Consider the following 25,803-nt stretch of genomic DNA (forward strand, 5'->3'; position numbering starts at 1 on the left):
AGACGCGTGTCACGTATGTGTGGCATAACAAGTCAACAATTCGCACATTTCTTGTTTTTTCTCTGTACGGATTCATTATGTGGAATAAACATTTTCTTTTTCATCAATTATATCACTTATAGAAGAAAGTGAGTCTACGAAATTTAATGAAGGATTTTATATGTGCCGTGGTTTTTCGATTTTCATTCAAAGGAGTGTATGGAACGTAAAAATAATAGGGAATTTTATTTGTGCCGTGAGTGTATTTTTAAAGCCCTATCTTCTGTGTATGTGTTATTATTTAATAAATCCGTGTTATCTACAGCTCTGATTGATACTCACAAGTTTAAAATCAAGTTTTTTATTGACAGCAAATTACACTGTTACGCCCAATATCAAATATCAGACAACACAGACGTGTAAAGGTGACTTAGAGTTCGGACAATACGCTATGGACAACATCGAAAGACAGCACAAACGACCGTCTCGCGCGGTACCGTTAGCCCTCTATGTACGGGTAGATATTAATCTATAAAACAAGCGAGAACTAGCGGATAGGATCGTAAAGCTATACAATCGAGACGATAAATAGGGTGTATACTACAACCACAGATAACATATAACTTGAGTGATATACACATTTGCTCTATTTTGTCGGTGGGAATTTAAATTGTATAGTTTAATGTCATTTTCTAAAATACAGCCGGTAAAGAACGGCCAGACGGATCTATAAAAACATTGAAAGGAAGGTAGGCTAGTCAGTCGAAACCGAAAGACTAGAAAGTGATAACGCCGATTATCAGTGACGTCAACAACAATGAGACAATGCACAAACTGATGACGTCATAATAATCAGGATAGCAACAAACGGCAGGATAGAGAATCTGCCGCTCTGTTGTACACTTTATACAAAAAATGTAACACAAAAGGTTCTGGATTGAACAGCAAAGATGTCACGAAATTCATTTTTGCTGTCACTGACAAAGAAAAGCCCATTCCCGGGAAACTTGTCGACAAACCGATGGAGCGATTTGTGTTCGCCAAGGATAACGGAACTGGATGTAAAGATATTCCTGGAAAACAACCCCAGCGTGTTCCGTCGTTACGTCATGGACTCCGTCAGTGTTGAAACTTTGGACGAGTTGATCAAACGTAAACGACGAGCAACGTCATGTCGGGTGACAAAGAGGCACAAGGCACTTCTAGGGGACTACGAATTACTGTCAACCAAGGATGTGGCGTCAAAGTTGCTCGAGAGTGTCAACAGTAACAATTTGCTTGGTCGTATGGAGGAATTGAGTAAGATTCTCGCCCAGGCCGTGGATGGAGACTCTCATTCGCTTTACATACCAAAAAACAACGATACAGAACTACATTTGTACCGGGGAGGCGTGACAATTCCCTACGGACCCACGGGCAAGGGGACCACAGTGGCTGGGCACGTCTTCGAAACAAAGGCTTCGTTAACAGTGTCAGACCTGTCATTAGAGTTAGGGAGGTAAGTTTACGTCAGTATTTAGCTATATATATATAGAGTTCTAAGATATAGGATTTACAATATGATATACACAGGCATTGGTATGGCCGTTTATCAATATTAATACACTGTACTTATACATAAAATGCAATAAAATTGATAGTCACTTCTGCATTTTACATCTTCTCACCTCTTAATATAATTTACCTATATCACCTCTTAATATAATTTAACTGTACTCACCTCTATATAATTTATCTCTGCTCACCTCGATATACTTTATCTCTACTCCCTTCTGGTTATAGAACTAATATCTACTCACCTCTTAATATAATTTATCTCTTATCACATCTTAGTATAATTTACCTCAGCTCAACTCTTAATAGACATTATCTCTACTCACCTCTTAATAGACTTTATCTCTACTGACCTCTTAATAGACTTTATCTCTACTGACCTCTTAATATACTTTATCTCTACTCACCTCTAAATATACTTTATCTCTACTTACCTCTTTATAGACTTTATCTCTACTCACCTCTTAATTGACTTTATCTCTACACACCTCTTTATATAATTGATCTCTACTCATCTCTTAATATAATTTAACTGTACTCACCTCTATATATTTTATCTCTACTCACCTCGATATACTTTATCTCTACTCCCTTCTGGTTATAGAATTAACATCTACTTACCTCTTAATATACTCTATCTCTACTCACCTCTTAATAGACTTTATCTCTACTCACCTCTTAATATACTTTATCTCTACTCACCTCTTAATAGACTTTATCTCTACTCACCTCTGAATATACTCTATCTCTACTCACCTCTTAATATACTTTATCTCTACTCACCTCTTAATAGACTTTATCTCTACTCAACTCTTAATATACTTTATCTTTACTCACCTCTTAATAGACTTTATCTCTACTAACCTCTTAATAGACTTTATCTCTACTCACCTCTTAATAGACTTTATCTCTACTCACCTCTTAAAAGACTTTGTCTCTACTCACCTCAAAATATAATTTATCTCTACTCACCTCTTAATATACTTTATCTCTACTCACCTCTTAATAGACTTTATCTCTACTCACCTCTTAATATACTTTATCTCTACTGATCTCTTAATATACTTTATCTCTACTGACCTCTTAATAGACTTTATCTTTACTCACCTCTTAATATACTTTATCTCTACTCACCTCTTCATAGACTTTATCTCTACTGACCTCTTAATAGACTTTATCTCTACTGACCTCTTAATATACTTTATCTCTACTCACCTCTTTATAAACTTTATCTCTACTCACCTCTTAATATACTTATCTCTACTCACCTCTTAATAGACTTTATATCTACTCACCTCTTAATATACTTTATCTCTACTCACCTCTTAACAGACTTTATCTCTACTCACCTCTTAATAGACTTTATCTCTACTCACCTCTTAATATACTTTTTTTTATCTCTACTCACCTCTTAATAGACTTTATCTCTACTCACCTCTTAATATACTTTATCTCTACTCACCTCTAAATAGACTTTATCTCTACTCACCTCTTAATAGACTTTATCTCTACTCACCTCTTAATATAATTTATCTCTACTCACCTCTTAATGAAATTTTACTGTACTTCTGGTTATAGATTTTACCTCTATTCTAAAACCTCTTAATGAGATTTATCTCTACTCACCTTCTAATGAAATTTACATCTACTCCTCTTAATATAATTTATCTCTACTCACCTCTTAATGAAATTTTACTGTACTTCTGGTTATATAATTTATCTCTACTCACCTTTTAATATAATTTATCTCTACTAACCTCTTAATATACTCTATCTCTATTCTCCTCTTTATATAATATATCTCTACTCACCTCTGAATATAATTTTACTCTACTCATCTCTTTATACAATTTTATTCTGCTCATAGAATATACTTACTACTAACCTCTTAGTCTTAATAGAATATACCCCTGCTCACCTCTAGTGATATAATTGATCTCTAATCACCACAGCGCCCGTGTCCCTTAAACGATGCCCGTTTTGTTTAAAACATTATCTTTTCATTGTTAAAAAGGACGAAGTGGATGAAGGATACGTTCGCAGAATTAAAGGGCTGTTGTTCGTCAAAGCAACGTCTACATTCAATTTTTATCATTTGTCATACATAATGCATTCCAATTTACATGATTAAGTAATGTGTGGTAGTTGAAATCAATTTTATATAGAGATGGATACAAAGCTATGATAGATGTGGGACTAGAGGGGAAGCAAACAGATTATGTGCATATTGTTATCTAGGTTTGATGAGGTAGTATCGACAAGGTTTTCGTGCTGTATTTAAACGTTACTGATATGATAATATCTAAAAAAAAAAAAAAAAAACGCACGACAAAGTGTCATTGTTTTCCCACAAGGTCATGGCTCATAAAGATGCATCCTATCAATTTCGCCATATTAGCCATTTCAGCTAAATGCTCACTGGTCCATTATAAACTACATGACCACATACAACTGTCAATTTATACTTAGAACTTATACTTCAAAAGAATCTTCAGTTGGAACAACATAGCAACTAATACAAAACAAATGTTTAAGCCTCCCGAAGCGCACCCTGGAAGTAAACTCACCACTCATCAAAGAACACGCATGCAAAGATATTGTTAGACGAAAATTGGAATATCGCTCTTTGAGTTTGTTGGGACCAGCATCGCATCAATAACTTAGTACAACGATGAGCATTGATACACATTAACACGAGGGTGTCACTTTCCTGTGTGTCAACTCAACTCATTGATAGTTGAATTTAATTTGGATACACGTTTGTTTGGAAATCCCCATCTTACTGTAGACATGAATTCATGCAAGCTTTCATTAAACATTTTTTTCTCCATTGTAATAATAGTTTGCTATATGTAAATATATATATATTAGGAAGTTTGTACTTAATTCCTTGTTCTAAGAATGACAATAAAGATTTTTAGACAACGAATACCACAACACAAGTTCAGTTTCATCAGTCGTGCTACAAGACTGCAATGGTCAGCCCTCCAGACAGGCAGATGAAAACACTTCTCACATCCTTTCTTTAATACAATAATACAATCATGCACTAACACTGAGCAATATTTAAACAGAAATAACGCCACAGACACAGTATCAACTATACAGACACATCCAATCATCCAAAGACGTGTCCTACCCAGAAGGCATGGGCAATGGACATGTATCTAAATACACCTTGTTACCGTACAACAAAACACAACGGAGCCTACTCCCCCATCACAATCACCCAAAACATACCACGAACAGAATTCAATACCACACACCACATTCTGGCAAACACTTAAACTGGTCTACCTCTTTTAACTCCCTTTCATTTTTACCTTAACAAAATAAATCATCAGAATCGATATACCTTTCTTTTCCTTCTGTAAACTCTTATTAGTCACTATTAATCACGTTATGCTTTTTTCCTTAACAATCAATAAGTACTCTAGACATACCGCTAATGATAAATCCCAAATGCCAATGTGAGTCATTGAACTCAATTTATTTATTTATTTATTTTTTTTCACACCAAGTTTGGGATATCTGGGATATTTTAGAAGGGACTGTCTTAATTTTTACAGAATTGAATTGCATCAGTCATTGTTCATTCCCGCTTTAAAAGACAACTCTACTCACCTCTTAATAACTTTTTTTCACTCACTTAATAACTTTATCTTATCCCTCTTAATATACTTTATCTCTGCTCACCTCTTAATAGATTTTTCTTCTCACCCTTAAATACTTTATCTCTACTCAAATCTTAAAAGATTTCTCTACTCACCTCTTAATAGACTTTATCTCTACTCACCTCTTAATAGACTTTATCTCTACTCACCTCTTAGTATACTTTATCTCTACTCACCTCTTAATAGACTTTATCTCTACTCACCTCTTTATATACTTTATCTCTACTCAACTCTTAATAGACTTTATCTCTACTCACCTCTTTATAGACTTTATCTCTACTCACCTCTTAATAGACTTTATCTCTACTCACCTCTTTATATAATTGATGTCTACTCACTTCTTAATAGACTTTATCTCTACTCACCTCTTAATATACTTTATGTCTACTCACCTCTTAATATACTTTATCTCTACTCACCTCTTAATAGACTTTATCTCTGCTCACCTCTTAATATACTTTATCTCTACTCAACTCTTAATATACTTTATCTCTACTCAACTCTTAATAGACTTTATCTCTACTCACCTCTTAATAGACTTTATCTCTACTCACCTCTTAATAGACTTTATCCCTACTCACCTCTTAATAGACTTTATCTCTACTCACCTCTTAATAGACTTTATCTCTACTCACCTCTTTATATACTTTATCTCTACTCAACTCTTAATAGACTTTATCTCTACTCACCTCTTTATAGACTTTATCTCTACTCATCTCTTAATAGACTTTATCTCTACTCACCTCTTAATATACTTTATCTCTACTCACCTCTTAATATACTTTATCTCTACTCACCTCTTAATAGACTTTATCTCTACTCACCTCTTAATAGACTTTATCTCTACTCACCTCTTTATAAACTTTATCTCTACTCACCTCTTTATAGACTTTATCTCTACTCACCTCTTAATAGACTTTATCTCTACTCACCTCTTAATATACTCTATCTCTACTCACCTCTTAATAGACTTTATCTCTACTCACCTCTTTATATACTTTATCTCTACTCACCTCTTAAAAGACTTTATCTCTACTCACCTCTTAATTGACTTTATCTCTACTCACCTCTTTATATACTTTATCTCTACTCACCTCTTAATAGACTTTATCTCTACTCACCTCTTAATAGACTTTATCTCTACTCACCTCTTAATTGACTTTATCTCTACTCACCTCTTAAAAGACTTTATCTCTACTCACCTCTTAATTGACTTTATCTCTACTCACCTCTTTATATACTTTATCTCTACTCACCTCTTAATAGACTTTATCTCTACTCACCTCTTAATAGACTTTATCTCTACTCACCTCTTAATATACTTTATCTCTACTCACCTCTTAATAGAATTTATCTCTACTCACCTCTTAATAGTCTTTATCTCTACTCACCTCTTTATAAACTTTATCTCTACTCACCTCTAAATAGAATTTATCTCTTATGACCTCTTAATAGACTTTATCTCTACCCACCTTTTAATAAAATTTATATCTACTCACCTTTTAATAGAATTTATCTCTACTCACCTTTTAATAGAATTTCTCTCTACTCACCTTTTGATAGAATTGATCTTTACCCAATTTTTAATAGAATTTATCTCTACTCACCTCTTAATAGAATTTATCTCTACCCACATTTTAATAGAATTTATCTCTACTCACCTCTTAATAGACTTTATCTCTACTCACCTCTTAATAGACTTGATCTCTACTGACCTCTTTATATACTTTATCTCTACTCACCTCTTTATAAACTTGATCTCTACTCACCTCTTTATAGACTTTATCTCTACTCACCTCTTAATAGACTTCATCTCTACTGACCTCTTAATAGACTTTATCTCTACTCACCTCTTTATATACTTTATCTCTACTCTCCTCTTTATAGACTTTATGTCTACTCACCTCTTTATAGACTTTATCTCTACTCACCTCTTAAAAGACTTTATCTCTACTCACCTTTTAATAGACTTTATCTCTACTCACCTCTTTATATACTTTATCTCTACTCACCTCTTAATAGACTTTATCTCTACTTACCTCTTTATAGACTTTATCTCTACTCACCTCTTAATATACTTTATCTCTACTCACCTCTTAATAGACTTTATCTCTACTCACCTCTAAATATACTTTATTTCTACTCACCTCTTAATAGACTTTATCTCTACTGAACTCTTAATAGACTCTATCTCTACTCACCTCTTTATATACTTGATCTCTACTCACCTCTTAATATAATTTATCTCTACTCACCTCTTAATATACTTTATCTCTACTCACCTCTTAATAGAATTTAACTCTTCTCACCTCTTTATAGACTTTATCTCTACTCACCTCTTAATAGACTTTATCTCTACTCACTCTTTATATACTTTATCTCTACTCACCTCTTTATAGACTTTATCTCTACTCACCTCTTTATATACTTTATCTCTACTCACCTCTTAATAGACTTTATCTCTACTCACATCTTAATAGACTTTATCTCTACTCACCTCTTAATAGACTTTATCTCTACTCACCTCTTAATAGACTTTATCTCTACTCACCTCTTAATATACTCTATCTCTACTCACCTCTTAAAAGACTTTATCTCTACTCACCTCTTTATATACTTTATATCTACTCACCTCTTTATAGAATTGATGTCTACTCACCTCTTAATATAATTTATCTCTACTCACCTCTAAATAGACTTTATCTCTACTCACCTCTAAATAGAATTTATCTCTTATTACCTCTTAATAGACTTTATCTCTACCCACGTTTTAATAAAATTTATATCTACTCACCTTTTAATAAAATTTATCTCTACTCACCTTTTAATAGAATTTCTCTCTACTCACCTTTTGATAGGCTTTATCTTTACCCAATTTTTAATAGAATTTATCTCTACTCACCTCTCAATAGAATTTATCTCTACCCACATTTTAGTAGAATTTGTCTCTACCCAACTTTTAATAGAATTTATCTCTACTCACCTTTTAATAATATGAACCTCTACTCACCTCTTAATACAATTTACCTCTACCCAACTCTTAAAATCAATTTTATGTAGAGAAGGATACAAATCTATGATAGATGTGGGACTAGAGGGGGAGCAAACACATTCTGTGCATATTGTTATCTAGGTTTGATGAGGTAGTATCGATAAGGGTTTCGTGTTTTATTTGAAAGTTAGCGATATGACAATATTTAAAAAAAGAAAAATCGCATGAAAAAGTAGTGTCATTGTTCCCCACAAAACCATGACTCATAAAGATGCTTCCAAGCAATTTCACCATATTAGCCATTTCAGCTAAATGCTCACTGAGCAAGCGCCATTATAAACTACATGACCACATACAACTGTCAATTTATACTTAGAACTTATACTACAAAAGAATCTTCATTGGGAACAACATATCAACTAATACAAAACAAATGTATAAGCCTCCCGAAGCGCACCCTGGAAGTAAACTCACCACTCATCAAAGAACGCGCATGCAAAGATATTGTTAGACGAAAATTGGAATATCGCTCTTTGAGTTTGTTGGGACCAGCATCGCATCAATAACTTAGTACAACGATGAGCATTGATACACATTAACACGAGGGTGTCACTTTCCTGTGTGTCAACTCAACTCATTGAAAGTTGAATTTAATTTGGATGCACGTTTGTTTGGAAATCCCCAACTTACTGTAGACATGAATTCATGTGCAAGCTTTCATTAAACCAAACATATTTTTTTTCATTGTAATGATAGTTTGCTATATGTAAGGAAAAGGCGAAGAGAAGCTTGTACTGTTCTAGAGAAGACGTGTTTTTGGGGAAAATCTGTTTACTATGCTTGCTGAACTGATACAGGTGTGATCACGTGAACAGTTCGTGAAATACGTTTGTGAAATGTTACGGTAGTATGATGTAGATGAAATAGTTAGGTCATTTATTGGTACACAGGCAAAATTCCTTCACATGAATTTCACGTGAAAAGGGGAAAAAGTAAATTCAAATGAATATCACGTGAATTTTATGTGAAAACATTTCACGTGAACTTCATGTGAAGGAATTTTGCCTGTGTATGATACTGTTGTTTATTAAATTTCATAATACCCTGTCGTTTTATCATTTGTTTTGTTTTGTTTGTTTGTTGTTATTTGTTTTCGACAGAGGTCCATACTTTTAATTAAGCATTAAGAGACACTTTGAACTTTGAAAAACTGTCGGTTTTGCATTTAAAATTAGTTGAATACTAGTAGTGACAAAACTATCTTTCATTTTATAATCAATCTCTCTGTGGCCATTTTCTTTGTCCACTTATCGTTACGAAAGGTGTGACATGGTCGTCACGGTGCTTGTCACCCCGGTCAGTGAACCGGACAGAATCCTACCTACCTGTCCTTAACTAGATGAACCCATTGGTCTATACAATGGTCAATACAGCGAACTAAACTGTAGATGGGGATTAGTGGAGTGACGTTCCATATTTTGGCTGCTTGACGTCATCAATGATATTTAATATCCGTTTTTATAACTGCATTCATTACAATCTGATTGATGGTTGTCGTTTATGTATATATTTGAAGACACGAGTTAAATGCAGTGCTTAGTATATCACATGTTCATTTTTTGGTGGTTTATTCCTTTACAAATTCTCGACAATCTAATGAATATACTATATAGGATAGAGATTCTATGGTCTGCTTGAATGTGTATCAATTAAGAATAGGTAGATGATTATCGTATTAGTAACAGTTTTATATTGAATGCTGATTATGTTATTGATATTGGTTGTTGGTTATATTGTTGTATACAGTGTGGGTTGTGCTCTCTTTGTTGCGTGACGAATTAAATTTTGCTGTAATCTTAAAATGACTTTCTTCATGATTCATTCATAAAATTTAAGTATGAATTTTATCTGTTTGTTGTTTCTTTTTCTAGTACTGTATTTTGTAGGTTATCATTATGCTTTGCTTCCTTTGTTTTCGTGTTTGTGTTCTTTGTAATATTTTTATCTGTCTCTTTGTATGTTTTTGTTGATGCTGGTGTGATGGTGGTGGTGCTGATTTTTGTTGTTGTTTTTGATGGTGGTGGTAAGAACAAAAAAGTACCTACAACCATATAATATTCTGGAGAAGAACTGTACACTTTCTGCACTGAAGGTGACACGGCATTTTCTCAAACCTTAGTACACGTGAGTCATAAATGATTTACTTTAAACAGTATTTTATTTTCAAATCACTCACACGTATAAATGTACACTACAAACACATAACTATCGATTTAAATACGATGTCCATGTCTTCAATAGCGCCAGGAACTGAATTGCCACAGTTTGACACCAGGCCTTGATGGCAAGCGTACATTTCCTTCGTCGTGAATACAAGCTATACCCCAGCTGGCGACGAATAGTAAATGTCGTCGTTTACCGACTTATCAGGGGCGTCTTTCTTACCTTGTATATTAAAATATTGCTTGAACCATAAGTTACATGAATCTGTTTCCTGAAACAGAATAAATGATGGTTCAGGTACCTTAGTATGTACACAAAATACTTAACATTAAATATCACGTCATACACAATATCAATATTCTTCAAAACTCCCCTGTAGTTCAATTTGGTTATAGAGCAATTTACTTTAGATTTAAGCAACATATTCACATGAAGATGTGATTAAGAACTTTAAATTTACACATTATGTTTAGTTATATTACGAATTTTGTTAAGAATGTATTACTAGTATTCAATAGATTATTTACTTTGATGTCTTCTGGGTAGGACACGTCTTTTACTTTTAGATGCAAGTCAAACGTAATTTATAATACGGCACCCTATAACTGAATTTAAGGTTGCTATCTTAATTACATTTTTACCATGTACTTTAATTCGTATATAAGAAACATTAAACCCCAGTCCTGGCGTGATACATTTACCGGGTAATTCATACATGTTTACCTTTAACTCCAGTCTTAGTGTAATAAACGTACCAGGTAATTCATACATATACCTATACCTTTAACCTCCGTCTTGGTTGATAAACTTACCAGGTAATTTATACATATTTACCTTTAACCTCCGTCTTGGTTGATAAACTTACCAGGTAATTTATACATATTTACCTTTAACCTCCGTCTTGGTTGATAAACTTACCAGGTAATTCATACATACATGTATAAACCTTTAACCTTTTGTCCATTGTTGTGAATCATGCTGTTTGATGAATAAGGAAAGACATCTCTGATGATGCAAATGACTTTCTATTCATTAATGTTCTTCCATGTGCTTTATAGCTTCATATTTTTTCATTAAAATATGTTAAACAAAGTACAATTTTTAAATATACGTGTAACTGTCAACAAAACAAAGTTCCATTGTTTTATCTCGATTTTTAATAATGATCTATTTTTTTATATTTTTATGCAGGTTTCCAAAAGGGACAGGTCCTGGGGAAGCCATTGATGTCAGTGTTTTATGTGTACCTCTGATTCTTCCATCTGATGACATCATTGGCGTAATAGAAGTCATACGCAGCAGCAAAAAACATCCGTTTTCTAAAACGGATATTCAAATGGCACATGCGCTCTTGAGCTGGATGGTTGCCTGCATCAACGAGAACACTTTGAAGCGAGTTTTAAACTCCCAGCAGCACCTGAACGACTTCCTTTTGGAAACGACGCGCATAATCTTCGATGAGATGACCAGTACTGACCTCCTTGTCCAGAAAATCATGATGTTCACTAAGAATTTGGTCAATGCAGACCGGTGTTCGATGTTTCTCGTGGACGAAGAAACCAACGAATTGTACGCCGATTATTTCGATGAAGGTTTGAAGACGGAAGATGGTCAATCTATTATTTCAAAGAAAACTCAAATCCGTTTCCATAGAGACAAAGGGATAGCTGGTTATGTGGCACAAAGTGGAAAGGTAACACTATAGACCTACATACTGTCAGTATTTCTACAACAGCATACGTTCATCGCTATACTGCCAGCATTTATTTTAGCGTTGTCATTTGTTTCATGATACCTTTAGGAAGACACATTAATTCTTAGAAGAATGAAGTAAATTTGACTAGGTGAAACAAGGTGTGAATAGGTAGTCATTATATCGAAGTATGAATAGATCCATTTCCATCCAAAAATGACGAGATATACTCCTATAATTAGGTTTGGTAAGAAGCATCATAGCATTGGGGATACAAACAATTTTTTTCAAATATTAACTTTTAGTCTTGCTTTTTAGTCCCCGATGTGGTTAGATTGAAGTTATACACAAAATAACTCTATGTAGGAAATTTAATCGAAACGAAAGAAAAACAGTAATTATCTATCTGGGCATGTCATTGATTCGTATTCGAAGTTAAACATGTTTTAACAAGTTATATTTTAATCGATATTCACAGGCACAAAAAACAAAAAGAATACCGTCATTATGATAAAACCATAATTTCAACAACAAATCGATAATACAATGCAAAATATGAACACAAATGTAGATTTGTATGGAGACCTAGCGTCTTACAAAGAATCTCATCAACACCAATATGATTACTCTGTAATTACACCATCATCTCGTCTATTTTACAGGTTGTGAACATTATCGATGCCTACATGGATTCGCGTTTTAACTCGGAAGTAGATAAACTTACCGGATATAAAACAAGAAACATTCTGTGCATGCCCATTGTGAGCAAAGACCAGGTAGTGGGCGTGGTCCAGTTGATTAACAGCAAACGAGGAGAACATTTCACGAACGCGGACGAAAGCGCCTTCAGGATGTTCTCGGTGTACTGTGCCATGGCGCTGCATTACAGCCGTTTGTACAACCTGCTAGTTCGCCAACAAAATCAGTACAAGGTGGCTCTTGAGGTAATCCAGTACCATATCGTGTGCAAAGAGGAGGAAATGAAGGAACTGCTGGCAAATCCTTATATCATGGAAGAGGAGATTCCAGATGATTTCTTCTCGTTCGATTTCTGCGCGTATCATTTCGCACCTCTGCTCCCCCAGCTGTTTATTCGCATGGTGATCGACATGTTCGGAGAGGACACATTTGAGATGGAACAGCTGTGTCGGTTCACGATCACTGTACGTAAGAACTATCGCGATATCGCGTACCATAACTGGGACCACGGGTTCCACGTTGCCCATTCTCTCTGGTGCATGATGCGCGCAAGTCCGGAAGTCTTCACCAAGTTTGAACAGATGGCGATCCTCATTAGCGGGATTTGTCACGATGTAGACCACCGTGGCTATAACAATGCATTTTTTTCCAAGATGAATTTGCCTCTTGCCTCCCTCTACTCCACGTCCGTGATGGAACAGCACCATTATAAACATACGGTGACCATTCTTCAGATGAATGGGAAGGGTATTTTCTCCTTTCTTACGGCCCCGGAGTACAAAAAAATGCTCGGAATCGTACAAAATTGTATACTGGCGACAGATCTAGCGCTTTATTTTCCCAACCAGAAGTTACTATCCAAACAACTCGATGACGGCAAGTTTGATCTGCAGGACCCCGCCACTAAAAAGAAAACGACCGCTTTGATGATGACCGGTGCTGACCTCTGTGCCATTTCCAAGCCATGGGAGACACAAGGGTTGACTGTCGATTTCCTCTATGAAGAATTTTACGACCAGGGTGATCTGGAGAAGAGCCACGGAATCGAACCCCTGCCCATGATGGACCGCGAGCGCATTCAAGAGCGTCCTCAACAGCAGGTTGGCTTCATTGACTTCATATGCCTACCTCTTTATAAGACGCTTCATAGAATCCTGCCCGGCTCCGAACCACTCCTTGAGGGGTGCAACAAGAGCCGCGAAGGCTGGTCAAGAATGCTAGCGGAATATATAGAGGAGGAGAGAAAGAGGAAAGAGGAGGAAACTGAAAAAGAAAGAGAGGAAGCAGAACTGACCGCGGAGAAATCAGAAGATGGGTCGACAACCGATGAAAGTTGAAATTACCGAAGGAGGAACTAAGGTCTATTCAGTACGTGTATTAGAGGATTCCCCCGGTCTAGTGTGATATAAATAGACTTAGGATCAAACAGGGCATTCCCAACATGATATTAGTAGGATTAATTGTTTGACGAGATTATCAAGTCAATGGCTGTACAAACGTAGGCCCTGGTTAAGTAGCATTTTATATTTCGAACATATCATTTGCCTTCATTTGCTATTTTCTATTACTTTTCATTGGTAGTTTTACGGTTTAGAAACTCGATAACAAACATGGACATCTCGAACTTCATCAATCGCATGCATGGATATCTCGAACTTCGTCAGGGTTCCATGGAAATCTCGAAACTTCATTACCTATATTCAAGATACCTCAAACAGATGTATGGATAAACTTGAACTTTAAGACGCACGCATGTGAATAATTAATATTATGATAATAACGTTATTAATTCCTCATTTGGTTAACTGGAATTGTCTCCGGTCCAAACGTCTTCCACTTCACGGGTTCAACGCACGTACATTTTTTTCTTGATAATTATTGATATATTGCTATTATTTTTTTATTTTAATTGTTTTGGATATATCTAGATAAAATTGTTATGTAGATATTTTAACTTAAAATGTATGAATTTTAGTGTATTGTTGATCAAATTATGTTCCCGTTCATGTTAAATATTCATTGTTGTTTATGGTCTACTATTCACATTTTTGTGGATATTTATGCCACATACTACATACATACTAGCGAAATGTTAGAATAATTTACATTAGGAATTTACATGATGATTTATATTATAGTTATTAAAGACTCTGAACAATACGTCAAAATGTCTTTGTCTTTTATACAAACTTCATTATTCGCCTTCATCAATACAAGTCTATATTTCGTTAGATATGTTACTTTCTCTGTCAAAGTAAGTCTTCTGTATTTATATTAATTCGTGCCATGTCGGTCGAATTCAAGTTTGATTTATGGTTACCAGACGACAACACACTTAAATTATAAAGATAATAATTACCAGTTATAATAATAACCAATGTTTTATTGAACTCTCGTAAAATGAAAATGACGGTTGTTTACCCAAGACATCTACTGCTACACAGGGGAAGATTAAAAAATGTTGCTAGTATTACTTTTCATTTTCTCCAAAAGTGATAATCTAATTTGTTTCTTTCCATACTTGAAATGAAGAAGAAGATGTTCTCTGAAAATCAAACTGCTTAGAAAAAAAGTAAAATGGATTTTAACAATAAGCATGGAAAGTTATTTGCTTCATCAAAATTGCAGAAAATATTGAATAAATATCTAGAAATAATCCTTTAATAAAACAATATGAACCACAATTATTAGATAATAATAGTAATGGAATAGGTAATGAAATACGTACACTTATGGAATACAGTAATGATATACAGTAATGGAACACAGTGAAGGAATACAGTTATAAAATATGGGAACGGAATACAGTAATGGAATACAGTAATGGAATACAGTAATGAAATATAGTAATGGAATACAGGAATGGAATACAGTAATGGAATACAATAATGGAATACAGTAATGGAATACAGTAATGGAATACAGTAATGAAATATAGTAATGGAATACAGTAATGGAATACAGTAATGGAATACACTAATGGAATACAGTAATGGAATACACTAATGGAATACAGTAATGGAATACACTAATGGAATACACTAATGGAATACAGTAATGGAATACAGTAATGAAATATAGTAATGAAATACAGTAATGGAATACAGTAATGGAATACAGAAATGGAACACAGTAATGGAATACAGTAATGGAATACAGTAATGGAATACAGTAATGGAATACAGTAATGGAATACAGTAATGGAATACAGTAATGAAATATAGTAATGGAATACAGTAATGGAATACAGTAATGGAATACAAGAATGAAATACAGTAATGAAATACAGTAATGGAATACAAGAATGAAATACAGTAATGGAATACAGTAATGAAATACAGTAATGGAATACAGTAATGAAATACAGTAATGGAATACAGTTATGGAACACAGTAGTAGAATACAGTAATAGAACACAGTAATGGAATACAGTAATGGAATACAGTAATGAAATACAGTAATGGAATACAGTAATGAAATACAGTAATGGAATACAGTAATGAAATACAGTAATGGAATACAGTTATGGAACACAGTAGTGACATACAGTAATGGGAATACACGGAATGGAATACACTACTGGAATACAGGAATGGAATAGCAGGTATGAAGACAGTAATGGGAAATACTAGCGTTAATGGAATACAGGAATGAAATACAGTAATGGAATACACTAATGGAATACAGGAATGGAATACAGTAATGGAATACAGGAATGGAATACAGTAATGAAATACAGTAATGGAATACAGTAATGGAATACAGTAATGGAATACAGTAATGGAATACAGTAATGAAATACAGGAATGGAATACAGTAATGGAATACAGGAATGGAATACAGGAATGAAATACAGTAATGGAAATACAGTAATGAAATAGTAATGGAATACAGTAATGGAATACAGGAATGGAATACTGTAATGGAATACAGGAATGGAACACAGTAATGAAATACAGTAATGGAATACAGTAATGGAATACAGTAATGAAATACAGTAATGGAATACAGGAATGGAATACAGTAATGGAATACAGTAATGGAATACACTAATGGAATACAGGAATGGAATACAGTAATGAAATACAGTAATGGAATACAGTAATGAAATACAGTAATGGAATACAGTAATGAAATACAGTAATGGAATACACTAATGGAATACAGGAATGGAATACAGTAATGGAATACATTAATGGAATACAGTAATGGAATACAGTAATGGAATACAGTAATGGAATACGATAATGGAATACACTAATGGGATACACTAATGTAATACAGTAATGAAATACAGTAATGTAACACAGTAATGGAATACAGTAATGGAATACAGTAATGGAATACACTAATGGAATACAGTAATGGAATACAGTAATGGAATACAGTAATGGAATACAGTAATGGAATACAGTAATGGAATACACTAATGGAATACACTAATGGAATACAGTAATGGAATACAGTAATGGAATACAGTAATGGAATACAGTTATGAAATACAGTAATGGAATACAGTAATGGAATACAGTAATGGAATACAGTAATGGAATACAGTAATGGAATACAGTAATGGAATACACTAATGGGATACACTAATGTAATACAGTAATGAAATACAGTAATGTAACACAGTAATGGAATATAGTTATCGAATACAGTAATGAAATACAGTAATGTAACACAGTAATGGAATATAGTTATCGAATACAGTAATGAAATACACTAATGGAACACAGTAATGGAATACAGTTATGAAATACAGTAATGGAATACAGTAATGGAATACATGAATGGAATACAGGAATGGAATACAGTAATGGAATACAGTAATGGAATACAGTAATGAAATATTGTAATGGAACACAGTAATGGAATACAGTAATGGAACACAGTTATGAAATACAGTAATGGAATACAGCAATCTAATTAAAATTAGACTTGTAATTTCCGTTCCTCTACGATACACTGCAATACAAGAATGGAATACAGTTATGAAATACAGTAATGGAATACAGTTAATCACACGGGTCGGTTCTGTATATGAATGCATTACCTTTCACTAGAGTTATCTCGCTTAGCATAATATTATATTGAATATACGACGAAAACCAAACGGAACTAGTATTTGTAGGCAGTCTTCACTCTCTACTGAATCTGTATTTACTAAAAGTGTACCAATTGCTTCATCGAACGACACATGCGAATATAACGTATATCAATTCACTTTTGTTGGCCCGGATGGAAGCGCGCGAAGGGTCTGAATTACATGTTGAAAGAAACCAGAACACTGGGAAGTGGTCGGGCAGGTGACCTCATACTTTTTTGCGTCCTATCGGGTGTATGCATATTTTACACTTTGAAGAACTTCAATATGTTATAAACTTATTATATATAACATAGCAACACAAATGACGACGGAAGACACTTTTATGACTCGTGCCCTGACCGGGCGTCGAACTCACGATCTATGGCACATACGTAATCGCCCGGCCAGAAATACCCGCAGCTTATATCCACGTTCTTAAAAATAGTGACAAGTCGTCTACTACATGATACCTGGATCGCGTATAGTCAGCACAGTACAACTGGATGTAGGTCTGTCTTCGTCAGTTTTAATGATTAATAAATTGAGAGGTCGGAAGTATGATCATAGTTTTGAATGACGACATGAAATGTGTGATCGCTTTAAGTTGGTTTAAGATTTCCCAATCTGGAGATAGAGCAAAGGGTAAAGAGATATTCAATTCACCCACGGCTGAAATAGTGACTGGAGTTATCCTGTCGTCCTCAAACGATTTATCTTAAGGTATATATTTGATATGTTTCAGGTTTATTTTCGCGTGAAATTGTAGCATTCTAAAATAGGTAATATAATAATACCTTATCTTTGTATCTATTGTGGTACTTCCTAAATACAATCACGATATGAAAATTTATTTCGAGAATTCATTAAAACACTAAAATACTAAAATAGATCGTGATGAGTATGATTGATTACTTATTGTCAGTAATAAACTGCAATAATGATCAACTATTCATTTCTTAATGTAAGCATTTTTTAATTGCTATTAAAATTACTTGTCAAAATGATGTCGTATTGATATTCATTTAAAGAAACAGTGTCATCAATCAAATGTGATACACGTGTATTGTATAGTTACAACGTTAGGCATCACACAGGTGTCGAGAAACGTAGGTGGAATTCGCAGGTGTAATACATGTAATTAAGCAAAAATGCTTATAACTGGTAATGTGTGGTTGTCGTAAACGCGGTGATAAAAAAACATCTTCAGTTTGGAACAATCGGGACAGGCAGACGACATTATGAATATCAAACATGTATATTGAATTGTACAAGTACTTATATAAATCGTCCGCTATCAACAATGAAGTTTTTAACATGTTTGCAAGTAGTTTAATTCGCTTGATTTTATATCTAAGGAATTATCCCCATTCATAAGGCTTTCGTATGTAATATTTCTATACCGTGATATATGTCTAAGTATTGTATTTCTTTTTACATTATATAATGGGCAAAGAAAAATAAAATGTTTTCCGTCCTCTATACTATGTCCACATCGACAGGACGGACTGTCAATTAGGTTGACACGGAATAAATCATTATTAAGATTACTAACATTATTACGAATATAAAAGCTCTCCCTTTGCCGTACTCTTTAAAAAAAACTATTTCATATGAGGGTACTTTAGAAGGTTTGATTTATCTTTTAAACTGTTTTAAAGTGTTACTATTTCTTTTTTCCAGCGGCAGGTTATTCCATAAAAAGGGTAGTAGGTATAAAAGAAACCCGTATGGATCAGGGAAAACAATTCAAATAGATTATTTAACAGGTTCGATAAAATAATATATTTATTTATTCCTCAATCAAGCTTACACATTGATTATATAACTCGTACATTTAGGCCCATTTATACTTAAATTAATAAATCTAGTATACTGTCAGTACAGCATTGCCGCACTTATATTTGACTCAATTTTGAGCTCAATTCATATCAACTGAGAGATCAATATCTCGATTCACTATCTCATCGAATGCCACTTCTCTGCTACCAGTGTAGATTTTTTTATATATATCTGGCCTAACGTGTCACCTATATTAGGCCAAGATAAGAACCAGTAAAGTGTATCATTCACGTGTTAAACGTTAACAGAGTAAACATCAAACTCTGTATGGCGTGTGCTGTTAGCACCAATGAAAGGTTTGTAAACTTACAACTGCTTGTGGTAACAATCTTTTAGGCCAATATGTTCACATCATGCTGTGATGTCCTTGTGATGATCGGATTGTTTGTAGTTTGGACTGCTAATTGTTACCGTGACCTATTTTATTCTGCGATTGATTATTTTCCACTTAATGTTTAAAAGATACAATTAGAAGCTCAAACTTTTGAAGGGTGGTAATAGTGTAAAGTATTTAACTTCGGCATTGTTTAAAAACATATTGCAACCCAATCTTGTTTAAATCAAGCATACTTACTCTACGCTGTTCTTAACAGTACTCTGAATGTTCGTACGCATGCGTGTTCCCTGCTAATTATGGCTATAACCGTTTTGGGGTTATACTCTATTGAATGTTTATGTGCATTCTGCGACTTGAGGTGAAGGCTATAACTATCTTCCGTAACTCGGAATGAGTCTTCATGTTGTAGTGAAAATCGAGAGAGAGTTATCTCCCTTGGTTGGAACTCGCTCTGTGCACGAGCTGGAGGTGCGCTCTCGTATATAATCCCGCGAGGTGACAAGGAGCGCCCTCTTTGATCCTGAACCTGAAACTGCAAGCCACAAAACGTGAGTACTCACTGCATTGGGTTTGGGATACGGGAGTCGCCATTAGACTTCTAGAGAAGGCTGGTGATACCCTACACCAGTTTTCTATACAATGTAAAACTCAAGCCACTATGAGAAAAAATGTGGTATCATCAATTTATTTGCCATTTAATGAGACAAAACAGGTACATATTGACATTAAAAGAAACTGGGCCGATGAAAGGAACCGAACGTAAGTTTACGGCGCGTCAATTATCGACGACTGTAGTCTGATCGTGAGACGATCCTCCGACATCAAACACATTTACCCATCCGTCTTCTTCCTCGTCATCATCTTCGTGATCATATTCACCGTCTTGTGCTACCAACATCTTTGAATCTTCTTTAATTCCTGCTATCTTAACCCACTTCCGCCGGTTGCGCAGGCACCCCGAAAGGAGATCCTTCGAATCCGGAAATATCCTCGCCATTGTTTTGTAAAGTGGCTGGCAAACGAAATCAATGAAGCCCACTTGTTGATTTGGAATCTCGTCCGAATGAGCCCGATCCATCATAGACATTGGAACAAAGCCGTGTTTTTTCTCCGCATCACCCTGTTCGTAAAACTCCTCGTACAATTGGTTGGTTGACGATTTGTTTGTTTTCCAAGGTTTTGAAACCCCACATAAATCCCCCGCAGTCATCATCAGATCCATAGTGCGATTGCGAAACATTTGATTCCTCATATCAAATGTATTCTCATCCAGAGATTTCTGAAGTGACTTCTGATTCCCAAAGTACAGCGCAAGATCCGTTGCCAAGATACAATGCCGAATGAGACTAAGCATCTCTTTGTATTTTTCGGTCGACAGAAAGGAAAAAATATCTTCTGTTTGCAGAATGGTCACTGTCTGGCGATAGTGGTGTTGCTCCATCACGGACGTAGAGTAAAGATTTGCTAACGGAAGCTGCATCTTCTTGAAGAACTCGTTATTGTAGCCACGGTGGTCAACATCGTGACAGATACCAGCGACGATCAGTCCCATCTTTTCGTACTCCGTGAAAGTGGCTGGCGCTGATAAAATGATGCGCCACAGACAGTGAGCCACATGAAACCCATGTGGAAAGTTGTGGTACGGCACATCCCGGTAATTCTTTCGGACTGTCAAGATGAATTTGACGAGTTTCTCTTGTTCAATCCTATCCTTCCCACACAGATCCTCTATCAGACGTATAAATAACTTTGGCAGGATCTCCAAGTTGGTTGGCGCGTAGAAATCAAAGCTGAAGAACGATTTTGGTATATCCCGTCGACTGATGTTTGGGTTTTCGAGCAATTCCATGTATGATGATTTGTGACATACGGTGTGGTACTGTATTACTTCGATACACGCTTTGTTCTTCACTCTCTGTCGCTCAAGTGAGCTGTAGAAGTTGTTGTAGTGTATAGCTATGGCGCAGTACGTCGTGAACATACGAAGTGCGCTCTCGTCAAAAGCCGTGAAATGATCAGAACGCATGCTGTTCACCATCTGTATGACACCTATGACGCAGTTCCGGTTGATGATTGGCATGCACAGGATATTTTGTGTTCTATATCCGGTCAACCTGTCCACTTCCTTGTTGAATCTGGGATCCTCGTATGCATCAAGTATGTTAACCACCTACAAGAAAAATAAATCCACTATTTTTAGTAGATAGTACACATATACCAGGGTACATTCAAATATATGTTGTAAAATATTGCAGTGTTTCTTTGGCGAATTCAAATCCTCTAAAATTTCCAAGAACAAAAAATGAATAAATAAGTGAATAAACAAATAAAGTTAAATCTCGAAAATCAGAACTTACGCGATTTTCGTCCTACAAATAGACTGAATGGAATTCAATGGAAATTTTTAAAGTTTTTATTGATTATTTGTTTTGTTTGTTTGTTATTTTTTTTCTATTTTATTACTGTGCAGACATAATAAACGTAGGTTGTTACGGTAAACACGTTGTACTGGATTCTTCTCGATCACTTTAAAAGGTCTACAATAAGGTGGAGTAGTTTAAGAAATATGTACATGTCATCTAGTATAAATGATACATTGCGTAAAACGCCAACTTACTTCCCCTGTCTCAGCCACGTGACCTGCGATGCCAACGCCTTTTGGAAATCGAATCATATCTTTTTTTTCAAACACTGGAACTCCAACTGTTGACTTTGCCCCCTCGTCAAAATAATTGGCATACAGCTCCTCTTTTTCATTGTCCACTAGGAAGAGAGAACAGCGATCGGCCTTCACCAAGTCCTTCGTGTGACGCATTATTTTTGGGACAAGTTCCTCTGTCTTTGTAACACCATCAAATAGTTCCTTCGTGTTCTCTAACAGGAAGTCAATCAGATATTGCTGGGATATAAGCGACCTCTTTCCATTATTTTCGTTGATACATGCGGCAATCCATCCGGTTGTAATATTGGCTATTTGTACGTCTGTTTCAATAAAAGGTGGTTTGTGACCAAGTTCTCTTCTCACCTCAATGATAGCGGGGATCTCTTTAGACGGTAGAATTAGAGGAACGCACAAGACGCTCGCATTATCGGTTAACTCTTCGCGACCTTCTTTAGACTTTGTGAATCTGAAATAAAAAAAGGTATTTGAATTATAACGAATCACAATACCTTTGCAAAATCCGTCAAGGCTCGAACGTGATTCCGAGTCTAGATGGAGCTTGCCGTATTGTTTTCATGCAAACATTTTTTTAAAGCATAATATCCATACAAAATGTGGATATATTAAATCTGATGTGATATGAAGCACGCTGATGAGTTCCGTTTGCATTTCGGCAGCACTCACCTCGAGTCAGTGGCCATGTCAGCCACAAGCACGGATGTTTTTTTCTTCAGAGCTTTACCAGCCACCGTCCCCTTTATTATACATGGTTCCAGGTTTCCGTTCACCAACAAGAAGTAGATCTTCTTATTCAGACCTTCTTGGACGTACAGTTTGTGGGAGTCTGCGTGTACCATCCGAGAGAAGATATGACAAAAGTCCTCTAGAACCGCGTGAGACTCGTCCCTCTGTATGGCTGTAATCAGAGCCTGACTAACATGGCGGGTGGATTTCTGGTCAAATAAATCCGTGACCTGTCGTGGTTTGGTTCTAGATTTGTTTGTCTGCGATTCATCCTCGTCTTCAATAACACCTCTCTTCTGGCGTAACAGTTGATATAAAGTATCAAGTTCAACTGTATCGTAGATGAAATCTAGCAAGACTCGTGGATGAACCGCCAGGAATTCATCAACCTCTTTTTCGCGGAGAATTCTGTGAGCGTTACCCCATTCTTTATTTGGGAAATGCGCGGGAAGAATCCCAGCCCTAGGATCGACAGAAGCCACGGGTACGAGGTTAACATTGTACAAAGGAACCTTACGTCCGTCATCATCCTCTCCCTCAGCTATGCTGTTAATAGTCGAACTTCTCTCGGCGTTTACGGACGAACGTTTCGATGCCTGGTTGATGGACGAACGCTTAGATGCTTGGTTGATAGACGAACGCCTGGATGCCTGGCTAATAGATGAACGTTTCTTGGCCTGGTTAATGGATGAATTCTTGGAGACGCGAGCTTCCGAACGTTTGCTGGATTCCGACGCCGGATTGGCGGACGGGGCCGCTTTCTTCATTCTGCAGATATCACCATGCGTGTTACCACCATTGATGTTAGGCAAGGAAAGTGATTGCGTCAGATCAATTATGACGTCATATATGCATTATGAGATCAGTGGTATTGTGACGTCATAGGCTATTACTTGATGTCGATAGATGCATTATTTTCGAACATTTTGATTGTATGAATACATGTACTTAGTTTCACTTTTCGTTACCAGCAGAAATACTAATTGATTTGAGCTTTGAACACAGAATGACTGCCTGGTCATGGGTGATTTTTTGTCAAACGCTAAGCAAATAACCCTTGTATTATGATATGCATAAAAAATGAAAAGAAAAATAAATAAATGTATACTATTATTGGTATATTATACAGGCTTCACATTTGTTAAATAATAATTCCAGATTATAAATTTCCGGATTTTCCGAAAGTGTGTTTACACCGGAAATTTAGTTTTGCCTACAGCGAAAAACGGTACAGCCAGATAAGGTTAGATATCAGGAAAACTTAATGATGAACATTTGTTAAAACAAGATTAATTATGTCTTTGGGATATAGATAATTAATTTCAAAAAGGTCTCAGTTAAAAAAAAATTGTGTAGGAAATTGTGTCGTTTTGGGTAAAATATCATAATATTTTGCAATTTTTTAAGATTTTTTGAAGTGGTTCCCATGGTATTCACAGGTGTGAGAAACATATAAAAAAAGATAAGTTTACTTATCCTTCACAGCTGTATTACATGTGCCTTATTTTTCAGAATTGGACACTTTTACTGTATAGTGCTACCTTGTAGTAGCATCGTTCGCCGATCTAAACAACATGTAAGGCTGTAAGGAGTTATCAACTTTGGCTCCACATATAAAATTGGACGAATCGAGGGGCCGCGGTGGCCGAGTGGTTAAGGTGTCCCAACACTTTATCACTAGCCCTCCACCTCTGGGTTGCGAGTTCGAAACCTACGTGGGGCAGTTGCCAGGTACTGACCGTAGGCCGGTGGTTTTTCTCCGAGTACTCCGGCTTTCCTCCACCTTCAAAACCTGGCACGTCCTTAAATGACCATGGCTGTTAATAGGACGTTAAACAAAAACAAACCAAACAAACCAAAATGGACGAATCGAATTTAAATGGCGGTCAAAACAGTATCACATATATGTTGATGAATCAGAAAATCTGTCAGAAATACATTGAAACAACAGAAACTTCATCTAAATGTGTCCTGCTAATCGGTAGTGTTTATCATCATATATTGTTTTAACTTGTACGAACTCTGTCTTTCCTGGTAAACAAATATATTTGAAGTAGAACAGGTTAACAGGACATGCCAGGAATATGTGTCGAGGTGTGACATTTAAAAATAAAACAGGAGGAAATTATCATTGCTAACAGCGATAATTTTCTTCTTGAAAGCCTACACTGTGTAGATAATTATATAATATAATATATATATATATATAATGTATATACATGTACATAATTGTTATGCAACCGAAATCACAGGTATGTATAATGATTAGATTTCCCAAGAATGACAGGCTTTGTTTGAGCTGTATAACATTTTATATC

The 25,803-nt window shown here is 35.4% G+C and overlaps 2 protein-coding genes across 2 annotated transcripts; one reads left to right on the forward strand and one right to left on the reverse strand.

Annotated features, from left to right (window-relative positions):
- Positions 1–257: 257 nt before the first annotated feature.
- Positions 258–14,964, forward strand: LOC117342870 (cAMP and cAMP-inhibited cGMP 3',5'-cyclic phosphodiesterase 10A-like). Its single transcript, XM_033905158.1, has 3 exons — positions 258–1,477; positions 11,614–12,115; positions 12,778–14,964. Exons 1-3 carry the CDS (start codon positions 930–932, stop codon positions 14,149–14,151), a joined length of 2,424 nt encoding a protein of 807 aa, XP_033761049.1. The 5' UTR covers positions 258–929; the 3' UTR covers positions 14,152–14,964.
- Positions 14,965–20,743: 5,779 nt separating this feature from the next.
- On the reverse strand, positions 20,744–24,285 carry LOC117342980 (cAMP and cAMP-inhibited cGMP 3',5'-cyclic phosphodiesterase 10A-like). The gene is made up of 3 exons (XM_033905311.1): positions 23,426–24,285; positions 22,697–23,207; positions 20,744–22,249 (listed from the first exon to the last, which is right to left on the reverse strand). The coding sequence occupies exons 1-3, from the start codon at positions 24,250–24,252 to the stop codon at positions 20,855–20,857; spliced, it is 2,733 nt and encodes a 910-aa protein (XP_033761202.1). The 5' UTR covers positions 24,253–24,285; the 3' UTR covers positions 20,744–20,854.
- Positions 24,286–25,803: the final 1,518 nt, after the last annotated feature.

The sequence above is a fragment of the Pecten maximus genome, chromosome 14 (genome assembly GCF_902652985.1).
Source record: "Pecten maximus chromosome 14, xPecMax1.1, whole genome shotgun sequence".
In the NCBI taxonomy this organism is placed as follows: Eukaryota; Metazoa; Mollusca; class Bivalvia; order Pectinida; family Pectinidae; genus Pecten; species Pecten maximus.

Excerpts from the sequence above, each read along its gene's own strand:
- LOC117342870 (XM_033905158.1), top strand. The coding sequence starts at position 930 with ATGTCACGAAATTCATTTTTGCTGTCACTGACAAAGAAAAGCCCATTC. Across the intron at positions 1,478-11,613 it reads CTGTCATTAGAGTTAGGGAG|GTTTCCAAAAGGGACAGGTC; the intron begins GTAAGTTTACGT and ends ATTTTTATGCAG. Across the intron at positions 12,116-12,777 it reads ATGTGGCACAAAGTGGAAAG|GTTGTGAACATTATCGATGC; the intron begins GTAACACTATAG and ends TCTATTTTACAG.
- LOC117342980 (XM_033905311.1), bottom strand. The coding sequence starts at position 24,252 with ATGAAGAAAGCGGCCCCGTCCGCCAATCCGGCGTCGGAATCCAGCAAA. Across the intron at positions 23,208-23,425 it reads GACATGGCCACTGACTCGAG|ATTCACAAAGTCTAAAGAAG; the intron begins GTGAGTGCTGCC and ends TTTTTATTTCAG. Across the intron at positions 22,250-22,696 it reads ACGTGGCTGAGACAGGGGAA|GTGGTTAACATACTTGATGC; the intron begins GTAAGTTGGCGT and ends TTTTTCTTGTAG.